General features: G+C 42.0%; 1 protein-coding gene across 1 annotated transcript in view; it reads left to right on the top strand.

Moving 5' to 3' along the window:
- MYO5B (myosin VB) overlaps positions 1–24,361 on the top strand; it is a 395,508-nt gene that overhangs the window by 358,145 nt on the left and 13,002 nt on the right. Inside the window, exons 27-34 of the mRNA XM_034774043.1 lie at positions 3,912–4,083; positions 7,156–7,354; positions 11,342–11,435; positions 15,373–15,516; positions 17,982–18,133; positions 20,055–20,144; positions 22,204–22,354; positions 23,508–23,793. Of these exons, the coding sequence (XP_034629934.1) occupies positions 3,912–4,083; positions 7,156–7,354; positions 11,342–11,435; positions 15,373–15,516; positions 17,982–18,133; positions 20,055–20,144; positions 22,204–22,354; positions 23,508–23,793 (1,288 nt within the window). The remainder of the gene's footprint in view (positions 1–3,911; positions 4,084–7,155; positions 7,355–11,341; positions 11,436–15,372; positions 15,517–17,981; positions 18,134–20,054; positions 20,145–22,203; positions 22,355–23,507; positions 23,794–24,361) is intronic.

The raw sequence follows: 24,361 nt of genomic DNA, 5'->3' as shown, positions 1-24,361 counted from the left end.
TGCAAATTTGACACCATCAGATCAGGATTAAACAAAGACTGTGAATGGCTATCCAACTACAGAAACAGTTTCTCCTCCCTTGGTGTTCACACCTCAACTGCTAGCAGAGCACCTCACCCTCCCTGATTGAACTAACCTCGTTATCTCCACACTGATATATACCTGCCTCTAGAGATTTCCATTACTTGCATCTGAAGAAGTGAGGTTCTTACCCACGAAAGCTTATGCTCCCAATACTTCTGTTAGTCTCAAAGGTGCCACAGGACCCTCTGTTGCTTTTTAGTGGGAATGATGTATCTGAAACCATTCATGCTGCTTTGCCAATAGAGGAATTGATGTGGATGTGTAACAAACCTGAGAGCTGGGTCATATCTGCACTGTGCTTTCAAAGCCATTTCCTCTCCACTTTCTCTGCTCGCCTACCCCTTGATCTCTATTGCGTTTTCTCATTATGATGGTTGTTCCCCTTGCTTTTTTGGCTTTTCTTCCTTTTCTTGGGGTCCTCTCTCTTCACTTTTGTCTATGTCTGGCTGACAGCAAAATGAAACTGACTAGAGTAAAGATTTCAAGTTGTGGGAAATATTGCTTTAGATTTTGAGATCCCCTTCAGCTTCACTGCCAGGAGCGGGGAAGAGGAGTAAAGTGAAACTGACTAGGTTCTCAAATTCAGAGGGCCAGATCACCTGCTTAAAGTAAGTCAGCAGAGCTCCATTCATCTCAATGCAGCTATGTTGATTTACTCCCGCTGAGTATACGGCTCAAAAGCATAAGATAGTACAGTAGTAGTAAGTTTCTTTGATTCTGGCTGCACCAAAGAGGCTAGATTTTTTTTTCAATGCTCTGATCCATCATGATTGTTGTTCCCCTGCCAGCTGAGCCTCTTGCATTGAAATGGGGTTTAGACCAATATTAGTAAAGTAACTAAAATGCAGCTGAGCCAGAATGTACAGAGAAAACTGAACAACCAGTGTCTTGAGCATTTTCCATTGCTGTTGTTTGCCAGCATGAACCAACTGATACGCAAACCTGATTCTTTGCTGAAACACAAACCTGATTCTTACCCCTCAAAAGGCCCAACCCCTCCATTGAAGTAATTGGCCAGACTCCAGTGGGAAGAGGATCAAAATCTTATAGTGGTGTACATCAAAAGTAACTCCACTGAAGTTAATAGTTACACCGCTGTAAAACAGGCCTGAGTTAGAGGGAAAAATCAAGACCACAGGGCCAAAGAAAACTGTAACTAATATGCCTGTACCAGAAGACAGTGAGTGAATATGTATGAATGCATACCCCCCCTGCCACACTAGTGAATCATAGAAATGTAGGCCTGGAAGGGAGCTTGAGAAGTCATCAAGTCCAGCCCCCTACACTGAGGCAGGACCAAATAAACCTAGACCATCCTTGACAGGTGTTGGTCCAACCTCTTCTTAAAAACCTCCAGCGATGGGAATTCCATAACCTCCCTTGGAAACCTGTTCCAGATCTTAACTACCCTTATAGTTAGAAAGTTTTTCCTAATACCTACCCTAAATTCTCCGTTTCTGCCAATAAGCCCATTATTTCTTGTCCTACCTTCAGTGGACGTGCAGAACAATTGATCACCAGCCTCTTTGTGACAACCCTGGACATATTTAAAGACTGTTAGCAGGTTCTTTCTCAGTCTTCTTTTTTTCAAGACTATATATCCCCAGGTTTTTTTAACTTTTCCTGATAGGACAGTCTAAACCTTTTTTTCATTTTTGTGGCTCTCCTTTGGACTGTCCCATTTGTCCACATCTTTTCTAAACTGTGTGGTGCCCAAAACTGGATACAATACTCCAGCTGAGGCTTACCAGTGCCAACTTGAGTGGGGCAGTTACCTCCCATATGTTACATATGACACTCCTGTTAATACACCCTAGGAAGATATTAGCCTTTTTCGCAGCTGCATCACACTGTTGACTTATATTCAATTTATCATCCACTGTAACCCCTGGATCCTTTTCAGCAGTACAAATGTAGTTGTGCATTTGATATTTCCTTCCTGAGAGAAATACTTTGCATTTGTCTTCATTGAATTTCATCATGTGGAATTCAGAGCAATTCTCCCATTTGTCAAGGTCCTTTTTAATTCTAATCCTGTCCTCCAAAGTGCTTGCAACCCCTCCCATCTTGGAGCCATCTGCAAATTGTATAAGCATACTTTCCACTCCATTATCCAAGATTTTAAGGAAAATATTGACTAGTATCAGACCCATGACTGACCCTTGTGGGACCTCACTAGATATGCCTTCCCAGTTGGACAGCAAACTATTGATAACTACTGAGTACAGTTTTTACCCAGTTGTGGACCCACCTTATAGTAATTTCATCTAGACCATATTTCCCTCTTTGCTTATTAGAGTGTCATGTGGAACTATGTCAAAAGGCTTATTAAAATCAAGATATATCATGTCTACTGCTTCCCCACTATTCACTAGGCCAGTAACCCTCTCAGTGAAGAAAATTCCTTATTATCCTCTACGTGCTTATGAATTGATTGTTTAATCATTTGTTCCAGTATGTTTCCAGGTATCAAAGTTAGGCTGACTGGCCTGTAATTCCCAGGGTACTCTTTTTAAAGATAGGTACTTTCTTGCTTGCCCTTCTCCTAAGCCACACTTCACTTGTGAGCATGTCATGTGAAACAGTGTCAAAAGCCTTACTAAAATCCAAGCTATAATGAGGGCTAGCAATAGACCACCGCTGAGTACTTTCTTTGGATTGTTTTTACCTTCCATTGTTTTTTCCCTTTTCTTCCCGGGACTTTTGCTATGAACACAAATGACCTTCCTTCCCCGCATCCTCAGTCAGGACTGCTGGGCATAGTATTGTCCCTTTAGGCTTCCGTGTATGGGGCATGGCCACTGACTGAAGGAGCAGCGTGCAGTGGCTCAGCTGGACAGCAATACTTGTGCTCTTTATCTTTGTCCTCCTTCTGTCTTTCCTAACTCTTTAATTCTGCTGTTTATCCTCCCCTTTTGCCTCCAGATCGATAATATCCATGTCCACCAGGAAAAGGAATCCACAAAATCTTTGCCATAGAGAGTGACGGCCTCACTCAACCAAATTAGAAATATGTAGGATTTGGCAAACTACCACACTCTTCTCCATTACGATGATGCTTGTGTGACAGTAGATTATCCTTTTTTACAGCTCCCACCTGTCTGAGTTGTACATTGACTGTCACAAGCCAGTGTTGGCAACGTCACAGTTTGCTACCATGACAGGCAACACTGTTTAGTGGCTTGAGTGCAGGTTTGGGAGTCAGAAGACTTTGGTTTTACTCCTGGTTCTCCCTCTGACTCCATTTGTGATCTTGGGCAAGTCGCTTCACTTTTCTGCATGAAAAGGGATGATATTGCTTACTTACCTCAGTCAATCACCTTGAGAGTCCAGTGTTGCCAACCCCAAACATTAAAAATGATGAGTTATGCCCACCCCCCACATCATGAGATTTTAATAGATAGTAAATGTTGGCTTCTTTTAATTTGCCTTCTGGTTTTTGAGCCTTTTGAGTTCATTTGTCTCAAACTTCCCAGCTTTTCTCCATGTAGGCTAACCACTTACAAACATGAAAGCTAAGATTCTCCAGAAGCTGGGTCTGGAAGTAAAACAGCAAATATCACACAAGACATCATAAAATTATGTGAGCTGGCAACAGTGGCTCCACCCATGCTGGGGGTGGAGGAGTGCAGAGTCTGACGGTGACTATTGTATTACCATGGAAGGGGGCACAACCACTTGACTGTGATAGTACAGGGGTAGGAAGAGGATTCTGACCAAGGAATACAGACGGGCTCTCAATGTACAGTTTAGTAGTGATGCCAAAGGAGAGAGAGAGCTTAATGACAGTCTTATTCTTTTTTTAAAAGAGTTTGCCTGAGTGTAATGGGGACTCCTTACTTTCCCCCATTCTCTTGCAATTGACCTTTTGCCTTTCTTTCCTGTCCTCTTGTTTCCCTTTTCTCTGCCCTTTATTTCTAGCAAGACTGAGGACTGGGGCTATCTCAATGAAGATGGAGAGCTCGGCTTGGCCTATCAGGGTCTAAAGCAAGTTGCCAGGTCAAATGCTTTTTTCTTCTTCCTCTTTTCCCCACCTCTTCCATATGCTTATATGTACTCTCTCTGCCTCGCTGTCCTTTACAATAGGAATTGGAGATGGGGCTAACCCAAGCTGAACCACCATAACTTTGAGGGGGAGATGGAACCTTTCTAAGGTTTTGGGAAATTGTGGTCCTGAGCCAAACCTTGGCACTCATGCCCGTCTCTAGGAATACAGCAACCAACTCAAGTTTGGGTTGGGATGCAGTTCGGCAGCATTACTGCAAGCATGTATCACTGTGTCCCACACTAAAACTGTGTCCATGAACCTGATTCCCAGAGGTGCTGGGAAACCTTACCCTATCTGTGGGTACTGCAAGTGCTCAGCACCTTTTTGGATTAGGCTGAATGTGCTTTAGAGATACTTATATTTGGTGGGGAGGAACAATGGTATTTTATGAACGAACTCCTGGCTCCACTGAAGTCAATTGCATAACTTCCACTGAATTCAGTGGAGTCAGGGTTTCGCCCCAAGTGTCACAATTATAGTCCCTTTAGCTCTGACTGCACGTCTCCTTATGTAAAAGTGTATTAAAGTGCTCTGTTCATGAATGTGTAAGAAAGGATGCTAAGTCCCTTTTAAATGTAGTTTTCTTTGTCCTCTTTGCATGCTCAAATTCACCTGGATTACTCCTTTTCCACTTAATCCAATGTCTAGAAGTGTGCCAGAAGGAGAATTATTACTACCTCCGACACTCATTCCAATGCACTCCTGTTTTGTGGATGAATATATCAGAGGGAAACACTGTAGGTGATTCCTGCAATTTCAGTGTCCCCTGTGCAAGGACAGTGCATCTGTAATAACTTCTCCAAACTAATCACCTTTTAGGAGGATGAATAATGGTTAAAGTAGAATCTAGGAGTCCCAATTCCCAGTAGCCTATTCCCAATTCTGATACTATTTGGAGTGCTCAGAACTTCTGATAATTACATGCTAATCTTTCTAGCATCTCACTTTATCCTTCTGTAATACAAGGATGATAATACTTATCTGCCTCACAGAGAGGTGCTGTGAGCCTCTCCATCAGTGTTTGTAAAGTGCAATGATCTGATGAAAAGCACTATCGGGGGAAAGTAGTAGTAATATTTATTAAAATGTAGTGTCAATTTTAAAGCAATCAGAGGGTGGGCAACAGCTCTTTCGAGAATAATATGAAAAATATGACGGGGATGATTGGCTGCCTACATTCTTCAGAACAGCAGTTACAAGAGGACCATATTTGTCTGTGTGTTTGGTTCAGATCTAACCTGATCCCATATGAAACTGTATCATGAAAATACTTGTACTTTTCTGCATAGTGGAAGGTTTTGCACCTTCCAAGCCCAACACAATATTAACCTCTGACAATATGTCATTGAGGTCAGGTTAATTATTATCTCCATCTGACAGATATAAGTGTGTGTGTGCGTGCGTGCATATATATGCAGAAAATGGGGAGGAGGTTGGACTCCGCTGAACAGAACAACTGAAAAGTTTTCAGCTGAAAATCAAAAAGACAACATTTTCCATGGAAAGCAGACATTTTGCACACACACAAAAAAACAAAAAACTTTGGCTTGTTGAAAACCAAGTTTTCTGTTGAAGCACAATTTAGATAGAAAACCTTTTTGACCTACCCTAATTAAGGCCCTGATTCAGCAAAGTACATAAGCACGTGTCCACATTTAAGCACAAGCATAGTTCTCTTGACGTTAGTGGGATGACTTATGTGCCAGACTTCATGCATGTGCTTGAGTACCTTGCTGAAGACCACACAGGAAATCAGTGGCAGAGACAGAGCTAAATCTTTGGACTTAGTAACTTTCAGTCTCTTGTTCAAACCATTCAGTCTTGCTGCAACCACTATGCTAGCATTTGTAATCTTGTTTAGATCCTATTGGAATACTTAAAAGCACTAAGGGAGAGATTTCCATTTGGTACACTATAATTGGTACCCTTAAAAATAAATTAACTTGCCAAACATTGTTTATCAGTACACCCAGCAGTGCAGCCCCATTCAGGAGGGCAGTAACCTTTACATGATGAATCGTTCTTCCATTTGAATTAGGAAGGTGTGTGGGAGGAAAAGGAGAGAGAAATGCGCAAAAATGGCTCATACGGTCCATTTTACTGAAAGTACAGCTTGTGCTTTAATTTATCGCTGCACAGAACTACATGCTGTGCATCCACATGGAATTCTTCTCCTTTTGTGATTAAAGGAACCCCCCCCCCAAGCCACAGTTTCAATTTTCCTTTGATGCACTTTCTAAGGGGTTTATTTAACTTGTTATTCTTCAAGATGACTTAGAAAAGAATAAAAAATAAATGGAAAATGGAAACTTCTTGCAGTCTTTCTGCCGTATCTGAGTCAGTGTGATATTTTCCACTGCAAAGGGTTATAAAGCTAAGCCTACATTTTCAGAAGTGACTAGTGGTTTGGGGCATCTCAGTGTTTGGGTGCAAAGCTGAAGCCAACTTAAAGCAGCCTGATTTCCTGAAATTGCTTCGCATCCACTGTCTGAAAATCAAGCTGCTTTAAGATGTTTCAGATTGGGCATCTAAAAATGGAAACACCTGAAATCACTGGTGGTTGTTTAAATCTAGGCTTAAGTCTTCACTAATTCATACTTGGCTGTTTTTTATCTAGTTATTTTAAAGTATCTTTAGATATTTGGGTTTCTCAGCAAAGGATGTACAGTAACTAAACCCCTTACCGCTGCTTTGTAGGAGAAGTGTAACTTTCATATAGCACACTGAGAGCTTGATCCAGTTCCCACTCAAGTGAATGGGAGTCCTTCAGTTAACTTCAGTGAGTGGTGGACCAGGGCCATAGCACCAAATTGTCTCCCTCCCCACAAAATTATACGAATCTTCGTAGCATTTTTCCCATCACTTGAATCTAAACCACGACTGGGTGTCTTTCTGAAAGATATGCTAGAGCTCAAACAGAAGTCATGGGCTTGATGCAGAAGTTACTGGGGTACTTTGGCCGGTGTAATACAGAAGATCAGAATAGACTATCATAATGGTCCCTTCACTTCTCCTCTTATCAGGCTCCTGGAAGCCCAGCTTCAGGATCAGAGGAGAGAGCACGAAGAGGAGGTGGAAACGCTGAAAACCCAGATGGAAACCCTGAGAGACGAGATGGAGAAACAGCAGCAGGCATTTTTCCAGACCCTACAGCTACCACCAGAGGCCCAGGTGGAATTTGGCATCCAGCAAGAAATCACACGTCTCACAAATGAAAATCTGGTAAGAGACCATGTAAAACCACTGTCCTTCATGACCTATGTTGTAAAAACAGATCAGTGGTTGATAGAGGTGAGATGGGAAGTACTCCCATCACACCCACCCTTGTATATGAACACAGCCAGCCAGCCAGCAGAGCTGCCTTCACATAAGCTATATGCACTAGTGGTCCCAAGCACTCCCAGTGATGCTCCAACAACATAGTGGGCAATTGCTGTAGAACACTGAACCACTGGTTTATAAGGGTTGGATGGTGAGTAGGAGAACTCATGCTGCATGCTGTAAAAGATCATATTTTGTGATATACTCAGTGACATTGTGCCATTCTCTGGACATAAGCAAAATGGTTTAAGGCCACAGTCTGGCCCGGTGCGCTTTAATATACATAGTGGGGAAGAATAACTCCCTCCACTAGCAGGAATAATGGCTGAAATGTTATGGTCCGTCTTATGCAGGAAATCAGACTAGATGATCATAGTTGTCCATTCTGGCCTTAAACCTCTGAATCTATTAACGTTATTTATAAGTAGGGCTATGGTTTTGTCACAGAAATCATGAATTTGAATAAAGTCTGTAACATCTTGGAAATGGCTGTAAAAACACATTTGATTAGGCCCCCAAACTGAGTGGCATGGTGACCTGGTGCACGGGGTCACAGCACCATTTGGGTTTGGCCCATCCGCCCCTCCATCTATGGAAGGGTGGATGGGCCATACCTGAGAGGCACTGCATCTCCATGTGCAACACCCAGAGCAGGGAATTGGGTCCCGTCCCATGTGTTAGGACCTGCTGCTGCAGGGTGAATGCAGGGTGGGCTTGCTTGCCAAATCTTCTCTTCCCCACAGTGCCTCACCTTCAGCACCCCCAATAGTCTTCTGTATGGTAAAGTAGCAAAAACTACATTATTTGGTGACCTTTCTGTGACTTTTCATTCTTTTGCACACCTGTGCTGTGAAATTTATTAAAAATTTGTGTGCCAAAAGCGTAGCCTTATTTATAAGCATTGGCATTTCCTGAGCCCAGGTGGGTGGGTAGATGCTGCTGCCTCACTCAAGAGAGTCTGTTTGGAGAACTTTATCATGTTCAAACAGACAAGTCAGAATCATTTACATATGAATGGCAGCCAGGAAGTAAAGCCCTGAGGTGATAAACTATAAATCATTACCTACTGCATAATACTTCCAGGAGGAGTCAGGAACGGGAGACCTGGGCTTATTTATGTGAACATGTAGACAGATGAAAGAATGATTTCCTCTTCAGCTTATGTTAAACAGTCATTCAGAGAGGAGACCCCATGAGACCAATTTGGGGGGCAACTGTTAACTCATTCTTAATCCTCTGTGTTAGGGAAAAGTATGTCATACAGCAAAACAAAAATCTCTTGCTCGCTGTGTGAGGCGTTCAACTTTCATCCCTTGGCAGAGGTGCATCTCTTGCCTGCAATGACGGTAGCAGCAGCAAACCCTAGAGATAAAGGAGAAAAGCTTAGCCCTTATCCTGTTCCATTGAAGTCAGTGGCACTTATGCCATTGACTTGAATGGGAGCAGCATCCAGCCAAATGATTAATATATAGCATTTATGCTTATGCCTTGACAACAAAACAGCCCATCCTAACCCAGCACCATGAGCCTATCAGTCATTTAGTGGGTGATTAACTCTTTACATAGCCATCAAAGGGAGGGGATGACCAGCAGTATATCATGGGGATATAGGATGTAGAATAACAAAGCCCAAGGCCCAGTCTACACTACAGAGTTAGGTTGACGTAAGGCAGCTTTCATGGACTTAGCTCTGTAAGTGTCTATACTAAAATGTCGCTCCTGACGATTTGCCCGCTACACCAACTTAATAACTCCACCACTGTGAGAAGTGAAGCACTTAGGGTGATGTAGCTAGGTCGATGCAGCGTCAGTGTAGGCACTGCATTGCTTATATCATTGCATTGCAGGGAAGGGATAGCTCAGTGGTTTGAGCATTGGCCTGCTAAACCCAGGGTTGTGAGTTCAATCCTTGAGGGGACCATTTAGGGAACTGGGGTAAAAATCTGTTGGGGGATTGGTCCTGCTTTGAGCAGGAGGTTGGACTAGATGACCTCCTGAGGTCCCTTCCAACCCTGATATTCTATGATTCTATGTTGCTGCCTTTCAGAAGCCTTCCCACAATTCCCCACCCTGACAATTAAATCGGTGCAAGTGCTCCTGGGGAGGACGTGCACCGCCAACACAAGGAGCATAGTGTGGACATGAAAAAAGCAATGTAATTACTGCAGTGGCTGTATGTCAACGTAACTTAGGTCGACTTCATTTTGTAGTGTTGACTCCCTATACGGAGGTTAGGAAGAAGAATCAGATGTAGACGAGTTTCTTTTCCAAAAAGCACGTGAAGTGCAGATCTACTCTGAAGTGAGACTAGGCACCTCCTTACTCAATACTTCTGTGCCCTGTGGGTGTTCACAATCCCATATGCTGATTTCAATGACAAATATAAGTTTTACTACTGTTTACTCCTGCTACCACCAGAGTCAGCACAACTGTAGGAGAGGGAACTGGATTCTCGCCTCGCTCACCAATCATCAAAAAAGAAAAAAAATTATGATCAAGTTCCAGTTGCAGGGTGAAATTCTGACCTGTTATATGTGTGAGAGGCAGCACATGAATAACTGTGAAGGCCTAATTTGGCCTGCAAACGCTTTGTTTCTGGCAGTGGTACATGAGGTGGGAGTCTCAGGTTCTAGGGTGAGTTTGCAGGCTTGTCTACACACACAAGATGTACTGCTCTAACCATACTGGTACGGCTGAAACTACATCCTCACTAGTATAGATGCAATTATGTCGGTATAAAGGTGCGGCATGTCATTATAGCTAATCCTGTATGGGAAGGAGAATCAGCTGTAAAGCACCTTTCTACTGATATAAAACTGCATCCAGACTAGGGATTGTACCAGTATGACTTTTTTTAACCAAAATAATTGCATACACCCTGAGATAATTAAACCAGCACAAAAAATGTATGTAGCCCAGGCCTTAGGAAAAATAATCTGTCTACTTGTAAACTGAGTAGTTTTTTTTATGGGAGTCACTGAAAGGCAATGAACAGGGACTCCCTCCTGCTGTTTTTTGGAGTCACTGTTTGGAGCAGAGTCATGCTTTAAATACCATGGCAATATTATTTTAAAAGACTTTTTTAAAAGCAGTCATTGAGGGCCTGAACATGCAAGAGGCTGAGCATTCTCAATCCCACTAGATTCACTGGGAATTGAGGGAGCTCAGAAGTTCACAGCATCAGGGCCTCACGCCATAAATTCTGGATCAGAAGGTTGCTGCTAGGGAGAGAAGAAAGATGTTCTTTAAAATAACATCATGTAGGAAACTGTTTGAAAGCTGCCATTTTCTCCCTCTCTCTCACCGGTGTGCAGGAGAAACTTGACAGCAGGCTTTCTCTACTTTTCCATGAAAAGAAGCAGCTCAGGTTACATGATTGATTGGTCTGACACTGACTGAAATGGCCTCTGCAAAGACAAATCAATACGTTTTTTTTAATCATTGGATGTGCATAGATGGGCTAATTTTTTAAACTTTTCAGTACCTCGGAATAAACAAGCTTTCTGCAGGTAGGGGTGTACAGGTGCCATTCTGACCCTGTTCTTCCAAGCTCCCTGGTGATTGGGTGATTCCTGGCCACAGGAATTCTGCAGGTGGCAGTGGACATGACAAGTCTGAAAGGCAGATGTTTTCTTATCTTTGCTGTAGAAATTGACCCTGAAGTGCTGCACATTTTCAGAGATCCAGATCATAGTACAAATATCTATCAATGGAGAGATGTAAACCGCTATTCTTCAGGAAGCTTTGCAGAGTGTTGCATTTGCACACACCTTTTAACATGCTTCAATACAGCATATATGTACTTCTCAGTGTCTTTGTATCCAAGAGGGCTGGGTCCTGATCGGCCAGTGGGGCAATTTTTTAAATACCCTTTTTCCTAATTTTCAGGATCTCAAAGAGTTACTAGAAAAACTAGAAAAGAATGAGAAGAAGCTGAAGAAACAGCTAAAGATTTACATGAAGAAGGTCCAGGATTTTGAAGGTAATTCTGGTTTTGTTACCTTCTCTGGGGAAATGGAATTCTGTTACTCTAGGCTCAGTCTAGGTCTCTGGGTTTTGTTCTGTGGCTTTATGTCTCCACCTCCAACACCACAGAGAAGCATGTAGGTGTCCAGGAGCAGCGCCAGGGTTTTTGGCACCCTAGGTGGGGGTCCTTCCGCGCTCCCGGTCGTCGTTGGCAATTCTGCAGTGGGGGGGGTCCTTCCGCGCTCCTGGTCTTCGGGGCACTTCAGCGGCGGGTCCCGGAGCGAGTGAAGGACCCGCTGCAGAATTGCCACCGAAGACCCAGAGCGCGGAAGGATCCCCCCGCCACCGAATTGCCGCCCCCCCCCCAAATCCTGGTGCCCTAGGCGACCGCCTAGGTTGCCTAAATGGAAGCGCCGGCCCTGTAGGTGTCCCATGGACACCCCTAAGGATCACTGCACGTCATTCTCAGAAGCTTTTCCTCCCACTTCCAATACATGCCTGTCAGTTCTCTCCTATAGAAACAATGTGCATGACTCTCACTTCACTGTTCCTAACGGTATCTGGGCCTTGACGTTCCTGCATTCAGTGTGTTGTGGTCTGTTTTCTTGGAGGTGTTACCCTCATTGTCATATAATCATAACTTGGCACCTTCGTTGTGCTCGAATGTAAAACATGCACCTGCAAAATGGATAGCTGCTTGAGGCAATCAAAGCTTGTTTTCACTAGTACCCGTTTTAAGTGAGCACTTACTTGTCTTGCACCTACGCGTTTTTGGACATATCTCAGATTCCAAGTTCTGAACATTTGTCGCTTGAGCATTTGGTATGTCTCCTTTTTTTAAATTGTCTTGGGGACAGATTCATCCCTGGTGTAACTCTAGTGACTTTAACAGAGCCAGGCAAAACAAGTGACTTTGTTGGAAATAAGGAAATCTTAGGACCTGGCCTTGATTTGGGTCCTTTTCTCTTCTCCAGTGTATGCCAGGTCACAGTAATGCCCTGAATGCTCATGTCCGAAGAAATGTCAATTTAGGCCTATTGGTTGTATAACAGTTAGACCCCTTGCCTCATCTGAGAGAGAGAAGAGCTCTCCAGGCCTCCACAAGCTTCTAAAATGCGTCTAGCAGGTTGAATCCCTTCATCCTGATGCCCTTATTCTTTTTTTTCTCCTGAGGATTCCTGACCCATTGAACTTGCAGCCCTAGAGACTATGGAACAAGGAGTTTAAAGATCACAACCCATCACATTGCTGCTGTTATACTGGACTTTTTAAACATGCACCTGGAGGTGCATTTCTTTAGGCCTCAAGAACCCCCTAGGGTGGTCTATCCATTTAATCCTTATTCTTCCCCTATAGCACTCTAGGGGCTTGTCTAGATGAACAGTGAGTGTGCAGCAAACTGTGGTGTAAATCTACAGTGTGCTGTACACTAACTGTCCATGTGGACCTTGCTGCTGCCCACCGAAAGTTCCCTAGTGTGCTGTGACATACTCTACTTTGAAGCGGGAGTATGTCAAAGAACACTAGGGAATTTATAGTGTGCAGTAGGAGGGTCCACACGGACAGTTAGTGCACAGCTTGCTGGTGCACGGTAGAGTTATGCTCCACACACTAGGTGTTCATCTAGACAAGACATTACATGTAGCTTAGGTTTCCTTGGCCATCCTTCTTTCACCTTTCAGGATGGGTTTTCTTGGATTATCCTCTTATTTGTATGCAGGTTTTCTATAGTATTGAAGCATAACTAGGAAATAGCACCATCCTCTTCTGTAGTTCATCTTCCATATTTCAAATGTCTAACAATGAGTTTGCTTCCTATTCGTCCCCCAGCTCCTTCTTTGGGACCTTTGTTCAGTAGTCTTAAGGCACTTTCTTCATTACTATTACACTGCCCATTCACCTACGTGTTTCAATGACATTCTTTCCTATGTATGCAGGGTACATACATAGGAAAGGCATGCAGGCATTCAGGACCAGATACCAGCCCCCATATTCCATAGCAACATTTGGGATTTGGAGTTAGTGCTATGACCGTCACAAAAGTATTTGCGTAGAGCCATCATCATAGACTTTTTTTAGGGTCTTTCTTCTTTGATCTCGTTCAGAATTATGTCTGTCTTTACTAAATGTAATTAAAAGTTAACACTTTTGTCAGATATTCCTCATCTTTTTTCTTTGTCATCCTACAGACTAGTCACCAGTTTCTTCTCCAAGTAATTTAGGAGTTCAATGCAGGTCATCGTATAGGTTTTCTTTCTCAAAGCTTCATTCTTCATGGAGGAGGCCTAGCTTCAGAGCAAGAGGGAGGAGTCAAACTTCTTGGCGTGCGTATAATAGGCATAACAAATGGAGACTCTGTTCTGCAGCTGCCACAAAGCTCTCTGTTGCCCAGTGAGTCTCTGTGACCTCTCCAATTGTAATTCTTCTGTATTCTATTTTGGTACGATACTCTGGGCAGGGGATGAGCCCAGCAGCTTTCTATAGTGGAACAGCTGGACACAGGTGAAATGTATGCATTGCTCTTCAGATGGATGTGCACAAGAACTTCTGCTTCAGCTCTAATGGCCAAATTCTGTGTCATTCCACCTTACTGTATGGGTGAAGTCATTGAGTTCAATGGACTGAGATCTGGCCTGGTGTGAAAGAACAGAATTGGGTCCCACGTTTTTAACCTCCCTCACCCCACCCCAAGCCATGCTTAGGGCACTTTTGAACCTTAGTCTCAGTTACCGTTATGATAAAAAAAACTTCAGTCAGTCACCTCATCCATCCTCAATGTATAGTCCTAAACCAAAGGGTGGAGATAACTGGGAAGTTATTTCCCAAATTATGCTGAAATCTTTCAATTGTCTTCAGTGGACGTTGTCAGTCCCTGTATCGTCAACCTCTTCCAAAGATCCTGGATTTGTTGATGTGGATCATCTTAAACCTGATAAATCATCCACAGAATTGAGGCGAGAATGGATGTCCAGCTCTTACTAGAAGGCATTTACCTGACATATTTGGTACATGCTGTGGGATTTGAAACGGTCCTTTTAATGACTCTAAGTGGCCCTTGCTCTTTTAATGCAGTGTATATTGTGGCTGACGTAGTGTTTCAAAAGGAAACTCCACCTACTCTTAAGTAATTCTGTTCTGTGACTAATACGGGGATTAAAGATATTTAGAAAGGTTGCTGGAAAATGCCCCAAGTTTGAGAAAATAATATGGAGACAAGAGATCTATATGGCATAGAAACTATTTCTCTTCCTCACTGGATACAGTGATAAACTATGGTGCTCTGATTTTATGAATTGATTTCAGAAAACTAGACATGAAGTGAAATTAAGCTGAATAAACAGGGAATTTCACAGTAGCACAGCTGGTGCAGATGGCTTTTGTCACTGTAATTTACATGCATCCGACTGACATTTACCATTACTTGCATTAGTCCTTCATAATTTTCCATTTGATTAAAATTGTATGTAGGTACAATCCTCAGCAGCGTGACACGGTAGTTTTTAATTTTGCTGTGCATTCTGCGACAAGATATGTTGCTTACGCATATTTTCCCAAAGCCTGGCTTTTGTTAGTGTTAGTAATACGTTCATAAGATTCCAGTAAGGTCACCATCTTCTGAATATTGTCCAGTGAATCTTACATTTATTAAAGGAACTAATGTTTGTAGGTTTTTAGGCCTTATCTTGTACCCTTTACTTTGTCAGAGTTCTGCCCGAATGAGGAGTTCAAGTTATGGTTCTGGTCCTTTATCTGTCTATCTAAAGCAGCTAATATTATAACAAACTCATGTCACACATTCACACAGGGGTGATCCAAAGGCCGTTAAAGTCAAAGGAAAGACACAAAGGACTTCAACAGACTTTGGATCAGACCTGTAATGCATAGTTATCATGGAAGTACCGTGCTCGGTGATTCATTCAGCCGTCTTCAAAGTTGTCTCTTTCTCGTCACAGCGACCCAAGCTGCAGCACAGACAGAGAGGAAGCGACATGAGCTTACCAGGCAGGTCACTGTCCAACGGAAGGAAAAAGATTTCCAGGGAATGTTGGAATATTACAAGGAAGATGAGCCACTTCTCATCCGAAACCTCATTACAGGTTAGGACCTTATTTGCCTCTCTTTCCATTTCCCTCTCCCGTTTCCTTCTAAACCATTAAAATATGAAATACTAACCCAATTTATTTTTGTATCACTCCAGGAGATAGATAGATTATAGATATCTATATATATATATATATAGTGTGTGTGTGTGTGTGTATTTAACCATTTGAATGAGTTTGTTTGCTTTATTTCAAGGTATAACATAGCTTGATATTTGTAAAACCTCTCTAAATTGAGCATATTAAAGGCATGTGGTACTCAGCTACCTAGCTAAGACCTTGATTCAGCAAACTATTTAAAAATGTGCTTAAGTGCTTTGCAGAATAAGAATGGATTTAAACCCGGGTTTAAGTGCTTTATTGAATAGGGCATAAATTCTCATCTAGCTTTGACTTTTTTTCCCTTAGATTAAATTGTCTGAAGTCCATAATTACAAAGAAAAGAACGGAACGTGTGTTTTACTGATTATAACTTTCTTTTTTCAGACTTAAAAATTTGTTTTCAGGTTAATAGCAATGGGGTTCTGTACCTGATTCTCCAATCATTCCTGAAAAGCAAGTGCTGGAATGTTTCATTCATTTAGTAGTTTGTTAGAGTAAATGAGCACAGTTATTTCTGATGTGCACAGATATAGCACAGGGTAAGCAGTAAATAAACCAACCTTGAGTCCTCGCTTGGGTTTATATTCTATATTAATAGCTTCTGTTTTATGTTGGTATCTTATGTATGCATGTCCTTGTAAGCAGGGGGAGGGTAAGGATAAGGATGGAGGTTCCTCCCACTTTGAATTTACAAATTTGAAGCTTCGCAATATAATTTGTAAAGGGAACCTGTGACTTTCATTTTATGAATCCAAAAATTAGAGGATAATACAGACTCAAGGAAAAGTGATTGTTCCAGAAGAGAGGATTTTTTTTCTCCAAATCAGTGAAGTAAATCTGGTGTCCTGGAGTTGGTAGCCCCTGTTTGAACCTCTTCAGTGCTGTGCCCCATATCTTCACACATCTAGCACACTTTTGGTACCATGTAAATAGTAGCATACTAGAAATGGGTTTGGCGACACATAAATGCTGCTCCTCACTTGTGAAGAGTTCCATTATGTTTGAGAACGGGTGGCACCAACAGTGCCAAGGGAAATCTCTCAAACTGTTTCAAGAATTTTATAAAAACAAAGGGTTTTGGAGGGTTTTTGTTTTTGTTTTTTAAAATCATGTTGATTTCAGTGTTGGGAATAATCCCTTCAAACTGCCCAGCAAACCCCTGAGGGACTGGTAATTAGCCACACTTCTGATCGTCTTCCAACAAATAGTAACCAGCATCTGTGACACATGACTTCAGATTCCCCTGGCCCAGAAATCTGGAACTATTTCTAGGTGAAGCCCAGCACCATGTGTGTTTGCTTAGAACTGTGAGTGTCCAGAGGCCCCTGCGCGAGATGCTCAGAACCTTGCAGCATTGAGCCCCGAAAGAGAGAATGAAAAACAAGAGTAGTCAGTGCTTTGGTCAGATCAAGAACCTCCTTTATCCAACTCTCTCATATAAGCAGCCATCCTCGTGTTTTCCCTTCCCACTTAGTAGTGTGCTTTCAATTCAGTGCTGTTTAGTGTTCTAAAACGATATGGACAGAATTCATGCCGTCATAGGAAATTCATTGACTTCAATGGAGTTATACCAGTGACAAATTCACCTCCAATTTGTCTCATTCTTTTGTTGTCCTTAGATCTAATTCTTACTCAAGGATGACAATGCATTGAAAATGCTAAAATGAAGCTGTAATTCCTTAAGTGGGCAATAATTGTCAACCTTACACCATGATGGGTTGACACATGGAAAAGGGATATTACAATACAGACCTTCAGCCTCTTGTAGGCCTGTGGAACAGAAACATTTTGTCATCTAAGCCATTCTGAGGTCTCTGCAATATGCAGCTTCTTGAGCGCTACTTATGCTGAAGGCTTTGGTTGGAGCCACTGCTGGCACATGCTCCACCATCCAATACTCAGGTTTTTGTCACACTTGCCTCACTACGCATTAGTGTTTATGATTTCTGTTATCACACCCACGTATAATGAAACGCTACAAAAAGTAAATGAAGAATGGTACCAGATCACAGCAGTAACTTTTAAAGTTTCTCCTCTTTGGGCAATCCCTGCTTTCACATTAAATATTTAGTAAATTCCACTATGCGCTATCCTGATTCAGCATGTTGATGAAGAGTAGATTTAGTAGATAGTATTTCTGGAGTGGTTTCTGTACACGATAGCGGGGCAGCTTGTATGAAACATTTTCAAGAAGTTCAGGAATTTCTCAGAGATGAGCTTAAGTTGCAACGTTCAGAACTGATCTTTCCCAGATATGTGAGATGTTGGTTTCCACACATCTCTACTGTTTCTGATTCTCCTGCTCAGCTAACAAAAGTTAGGTTGTAAGAAGACTCCCTTTTGTTTTGTTCCACTTCTAGATCTCAAACCGCAGACAGTTTCTGCCACAGTTCCATGTCTTCCTGCTTACATCCTCTACATGTGCATCAGGCATGCAGATTACATCAATGACGACCAGAAAGTGCACTCCTTACTCACCTCCACCATAAACGGCATTAAGAAAGTATTAAAGGTATGTCTTCTTTGTATTAAAATGAGCTCTGAGGCTGCATGTGATGTAACGCTCTAGTTCTGAGGTTGAAATATGTACCTAAAGATGTCTCATTTTATAGATTCAGATGGCAATCATGCAAATATTCAACAAACTCATGCCCCGAGTATAATATTGACATGATAATATTACCATTTATTATTGCTGTTTGTTTTACTCTGGGATTTTCTTTTAAAGTCAACTAAATATAGATAATAAAACTGTCCCAGTACATGTGGGTTTTAAAAATCATCGAAGAGTTAGGGTACATCCAGACTACCCGCCGGATAGGCGGGTAGCGATCGATCTATTGGGGATCGATATATCACGTCTCGTCTAGACGCGATATATCGATCCCCGAACGCGCTCCCATCGACTCTGGAACTCCACCAGGGTGAGTGGCAGTAGTGGAGTCAACGAGGGAGCCGCGGCCGTCGATCCCGCGCCGTGAGAACAGGAGGTAAGTCGAAATAAGATACGTCGACTTCAGCTACGCTATTCCCGTAGCTGAAGTTGCGTACCTTACCTCGACCCCTCCCCCACCCCAGTGTAGACCAGCCCTTAGATGTAAATTACTTTTCTACAGATAGGAGAGATGCTCAGTGAGTGAACCATCCATAGAACACAACTCATTTTGCCACTAGTCTCTCTTTTGGCTTCCTGACCTGCTAACTCATTGTTTTACTTCCCTTCTGGCTTTTGCTTCTTAAATCACTTGAATTGAGAACAGGGGAGGCTGGCTCTTTTATGTACCTGTGCTATAACCTAATGTGCTGGTCACATATCGCTTTAATGTCCACGATACTCCAGCCCAAAATAGACTCTGATTTATAACCATTTCTCCCAATCTCTTTCAACTAGGCCCTGCTTCATTTCAAACAAAGACAAAACATGAAATTTCTGCAGTGGGATGAATCATTAAAGTTCCAGAACAAGCAGGGCCATCTCATCCTAATTAACGTTCAGTTCTTAGCCAAAGAATCTTCCGGGGTTTAGCTGCACTACAGTAAAGAACTACAAAAATGGAATTATGAATTATACTGAGTACTTCTGTCGTGCTTTTCATTTCCAAATTGCTGTACTAACATGAATTGCTATTTCGCCTGCCTCATAAGGGAGGTGGGTTTATATCCATTTTGTACATGGGAAAACAGAGGCACCAAGAGGTTGTGATTTGCCTGACGGCAGCGAGTGCGTTGTCAAAGTAGGATTGGAATTTAAAATTATTGGTGACTGTGCACATGTTCAATCCACTAGGCCACATAGTGGTGCCTCTCAGCTTTTGCAGGTTAAGGAAGCTCTTTGTTAAACAGAATGCTCCGCACTCAGAGTGAGGCCCTAGGGCACGTCAAATATAATACAGTAGCAATACAGGTTAAACTTATGCTCAATGCCACATCTCTTGATGTCTCACATAGCTATTAGACCATCAAATCCAGTGTCCTGTTTCTGTCAGTGGCCTATATCTCATGCTTCAGAGAATGGCAAAACAAACTAACACAATGCATCTAACCAAATGAACAGTGTCATACGTGTTGGTGGAGAATCCTTCCTAATCCATGCAGGTGATTTGTTTATGCCTTGAAGCATGTGATTTGATTAGCTAATTTTACTATATGGGCCATGTTCTGCTTTGTGCTGCACTGTTGCAAATTCAGAGCAACTTCAGTGACTCAAATGGAATTACTCTGGAGTTACTAAATTCTGCTCTTAATTAGAGCAGTGTAGCAGCCATGGTAACAGACGGTAACAGAGATTTCATGCAGGAATGAAAATAGCATGCCATTCATTGCATGTGTTGTACACAGGGTTATAGTTCTACTATTAGGACAACCACCTTGTCCGAATAGACCAGCTTCATATGCCAAAGAGGAATCTCACGTGTTAATTTTGCTCTTCACAGAAACACAATGATGACTTTCAGATGACGTCATTTTGGTTGGCTAACACCTGTCGCCTCTTACATTGTCTAAAGCAGTACAGCGGGGATACGGTGAGACATTTATGTAAAGAACAGAGCTTCAGAAAAACGTTCACCCCGTTTTGAAATCTCTTGTTCATTCCACTTAAGTGCTCATCTCCAGGCACCCCATACCTGGGGTCAAACTAGGATGTTAAACTATCAATAATCGTGCTGAAATGGTAAAAAGCTTTGAGAGATTCTTACAACAAGGGCCCAAGTCTCTGCTCACTGACTCTGGTGTCACTCAGGAGTGGCTCCTGTGAAATTCATAGAGGAATACTGGTGTAAAACTTGTTGCAGTAGAATATCAGTCCCTTAGTTTAAAACTTTTCCCTCTAGTTCTAGCAATGTTCAAAGGTCAAACACACAATTAGCTGTTCTGTGATTGAAAAAATCTTCTCTTGGGTCCAATACTGACAGCCCTCCCCTTGACTTCAATGCAGTCAGTTTGCAGGATTGGGCCCTTCATTAAGATGATTTTTAAAGAGAAAAAATGGGTTTACATTTTTTTTCTTAAAGTTATTGCTTTTTCTTAAATTGTGCTCAATTTTCTGAACTTCTGAGGTGCATGAGATTTCAAAAACTATTAATCATAATGTAAAGTTTCTTCAGGGAGGAGGTAATCTCTTATACCAGTCTTCTTGATACAGTTTCACAGTTTTCACACCTGTTCAGTTTAGTGTCAATCAACTTTGATAATCTGTGTTCAAATCAGATTATCGCAGTTCTGGTAATATAAAAAATATTTATATGGTACCTGTCCACTGGGATGTTGACACTACTTTAGGTACAGCCATATAGTATGGTACCAAAATTTGGAACATAGAGATGCTTGTGTAGTTTCCTTCTAATTCACTCTCGATTTGTGTTAAACATAGCCAGCCGTCACGCTTCAAAGGATACAGGCAAGTATATTTGTTTAGGCCCAATATTTCCTTGGAATCAAATTATCTGTCAAGTTTCTGTAGATTCTAATGTGGGAGACACTGTATAGCCAATAATTTGTATATAGTATGAAAGGAATAGTATGGGTAAGGCTTGATCAGTAACAGTGGTTTGTGCTTCTGTATGCCCTCTGCTGTCTCTGTAGCAGTACTGCATTTAACAAAAACAACGAGGAGTCCTTGTGGCACCTTAGAGAATAACAAATTTATTTGGGCATAAGCTTTTGTGGGCTAGAACCCACTTCATCAGATGCATGGAGTGGAAAATACAGTAGCAGGTATAAATACACAGCACATGAAAAGATGGGAGTTGCCTTACCAAGTGGGAGGTCAGTCTAATGAGACAATTCAATTAACAGTAGGATATCAAGGGAGGAAAAATCACTTTTGTAGTGGTAATGAGAGTGGCCCATTTCAAACAGTTGACAAGAAGGTGTGAGTAACAGTAGGGGAAATGAGTATGGGGGAAATTAGGTTTTGTAATCACCCATCTACTCCCAGTCTTTATTCAGGCCTAATTTGATGGTGTCCAGTTTGCAAATTAATTCCAGTTCTGCAGGGGAATTCTCAAGTTGTTTATTAAAAGCAGAGCTGAAAACTTTGGGAGACACCTGCAAAAAATCAGGTATTTTAGTGTATAATTCATAAGTTAACCAAGAGGTCAAAATATTTTATTATCATGCAAATATTTCCGTTCTTACAAAGAAGTTTTAACTTGAAGATTAAAATATGTGGCTCCTGGTGGCTCTATATAAGTATGTGCTCATGATATAACAAATGAGTAGCCTAGTGTTTAATAGGGAACTGAAACAGTCATTTTCAATTCAATGGGAAACATGCTTTATCTTTTAATTAATTGGCATTCCTTTCCCCTTGCTGAAATTAAAATGAAGCTGATTACTTAATGATATTTCATTTTAAAAAATTCAAATAACTTACGAATAAGCTGTTGAATAATCGTAGGTGATTTTTGAGTCTTGATCTTTTTTTCAACTGTTAAGACCAAAATCTACAATAGGTAGCATTCTAGAAACATTACACTTTCATTTACTTTTACAGGCCTTTATGCAGTGATGTCAGTGGACTGTTATTAGGCGGAATAACAGAACGGGGCGGGTTGGTCTCTCTTTTTGTTTTGTTTTTAGGGTTTTATGACACAAAATACCGCTAAGCAGAATGAGCACTGTCTTAAGAATTTTGACCTCACGGAGTACCGGCAGGTTTTAAGTGACCTCTCCATTCAGATCTATCAGCAGCTCTTTAAGATAGCAGAAGGCATGTTGCAACCCATGATAGGTATGTTTGGGGTATTTATATTATGTGACAGTGTATATGAGACCTTTGCTCTGTGTTAGCAACACTTCTTCTCACCCAAACGAAAGCATGTGGTGGCATAAAACAGATAACAGTTTAAGAAATATATCCCTAGTGCTCTGGAGAAGGCCACTGTGGTTGGTGGCTTTATTTATAAAGTTCATGAATGAGACAGTGCTTGAACTGAAGGGAAAGTCAATGGGATTTTTCCCAGTGATGGAATAGTCTGTCTTCCTCCTCCTTTTGGGGAGCTGGTAGTGCCAAGAAGTGGAGCTATGACATTGTTTCTAATCCCAGTCCTCCATTCCAGGCACTGACATGGATATGAAGTTTGTGTGCAACTGTAGGACCAAAAATCTCAGTCACTTTGTCCATCTTTCTGCCAGCGAAGGACTCTCCCTTCAACAATATATATTCTCTAGCTATGAGGTTTCCACCACTTCCCTTGGGAGACTGTTAGTGTAAACATTTCCTATGTTCTTCTAAAACTGTTACTACACCCCTCCTACCTATACCTGCTTGTACCGGACTGTACCATCTCAGCGTGTGCAGCCTTCTGCTCCTTGGAGAGACGTGTCATATCCCTCCATTAATCATTACTTAGCCAATGGATACAGATTTATTTCTTTTCATCTTCTTTCCCAGCCACTTAATCACTTTAAATGTAGACTTGATTAAGGCTACAGGTTGGGACTAAAAGGAGAGTTTATTATAGCTCTGGGCAGAGGTATTTGTAATTTTCACAGTATGTTAAGTAAATTCTTCTTAACATTAATACATAGGACTTTTCACCTTCAAATTACTTTATAGCTATTAACTAATTAATCTTCCTAACTGAAGTACGCCGCCGAGGTAAGTACAGTAAGTTAGTTATCCCCATTTACAGATGTTAATGACTCTCCCCAGGCCACAGAAGGAATCTGTGGCAGAGCTGGGATTAGAAATTGAGAGTTCCTGGATCCCAGTCATTTCCTCATACTGTTAGGCCATAATATTGTCTTGTTTTGTAGAATGCAGCATATTAGCAACTACATAAAATTAACCACAGATTACAGGTAATCTAACAAATCATTCCTGGTGACTTATAGGGAAATGTAGGCCTTGTCCCCATTCCTTTCTGAAATTTTCCCCCCAGTGTCTGCAATGTTGGAAAATGAGAGTATCCAGGGTCTGTCAGGCGTGAAGCCAATGGGCTACAGGAACCGATCATCCAGCATGGTAGATGGTGACAACTCTTACAGCTTAGACGCAGTCATTCGCCAACTGAATACGTTTCACAGCATCATGTGTGACCAGGGCTTGGACCCGGAGATTATTCAGCAAGTCTTCAAGCAGCTCTTCTACATGATCAATGCAGTAACGCTGAACAACCTCCTGCTGAGAAAAGATGTCTGTTCGTGGAGCACTGGTATGCAGCTCAGGTAGGACATTGGCTGAGACAGTGATGGGAGGGCACCTGCTTATGTACAGGCAACTTGTTAATTTGTACAGTGGGGAAGGTAGTAGACTAAATATTCCAGCAGAAATAAGGAGGGAATTTTATGGGATCAGCAAAGCTGTGTGAAATAGGCTTGAAATTAGACGAAGGTTTCTAACCATCAGAGGGGTGAAATTTTGGAACAGCCTTCCGAGGGAAACGGTGGGGGCGAAGGACCAGTCTGGCTTTAAGATTAAGCTAGATAAGTTTATGGAGGGAATGGTTTAACGGGATAACGTGATTTTAGTCAAATCATCAGCGTGCCATCGCTGGTCAATAGTATCAATGGCCAATGAGGGTCTGGCTGGAGAATCTTGCCTGCATGCTCGGGGTTCTACTGATCGCCATATTTGGGGTCGGGAAGGAATTTTCCTCCAGGGTAGATTGGCAGAGGCCCTGGAGGTTTTTCGCCTTCCTCCGCAGCATGGGGCGGGGGTCGCTTGCTGGAGGATTCTCTGCGACTTGAAGTCTTTAAATCACAGAATTTGGGGACTTCAACAGCAGAGTCAAGG

The sequence above is a fragment of the Trachemys scripta genome, chromosome 6 (assembly GCF_013100865.1).
Source record: "Trachemys scripta elegans isolate TJP31775 chromosome 6, CAS_Tse_1.0, whole genome shotgun sequence".
NCBI classification, from domain to species: Eukaryota; Metazoa; Chordata; order Testudines; family Emydidae; genus Trachemys; species Trachemys scripta.
This window is presented reverse-complemented; position numbering and strand designations above follow the sequence as displayed.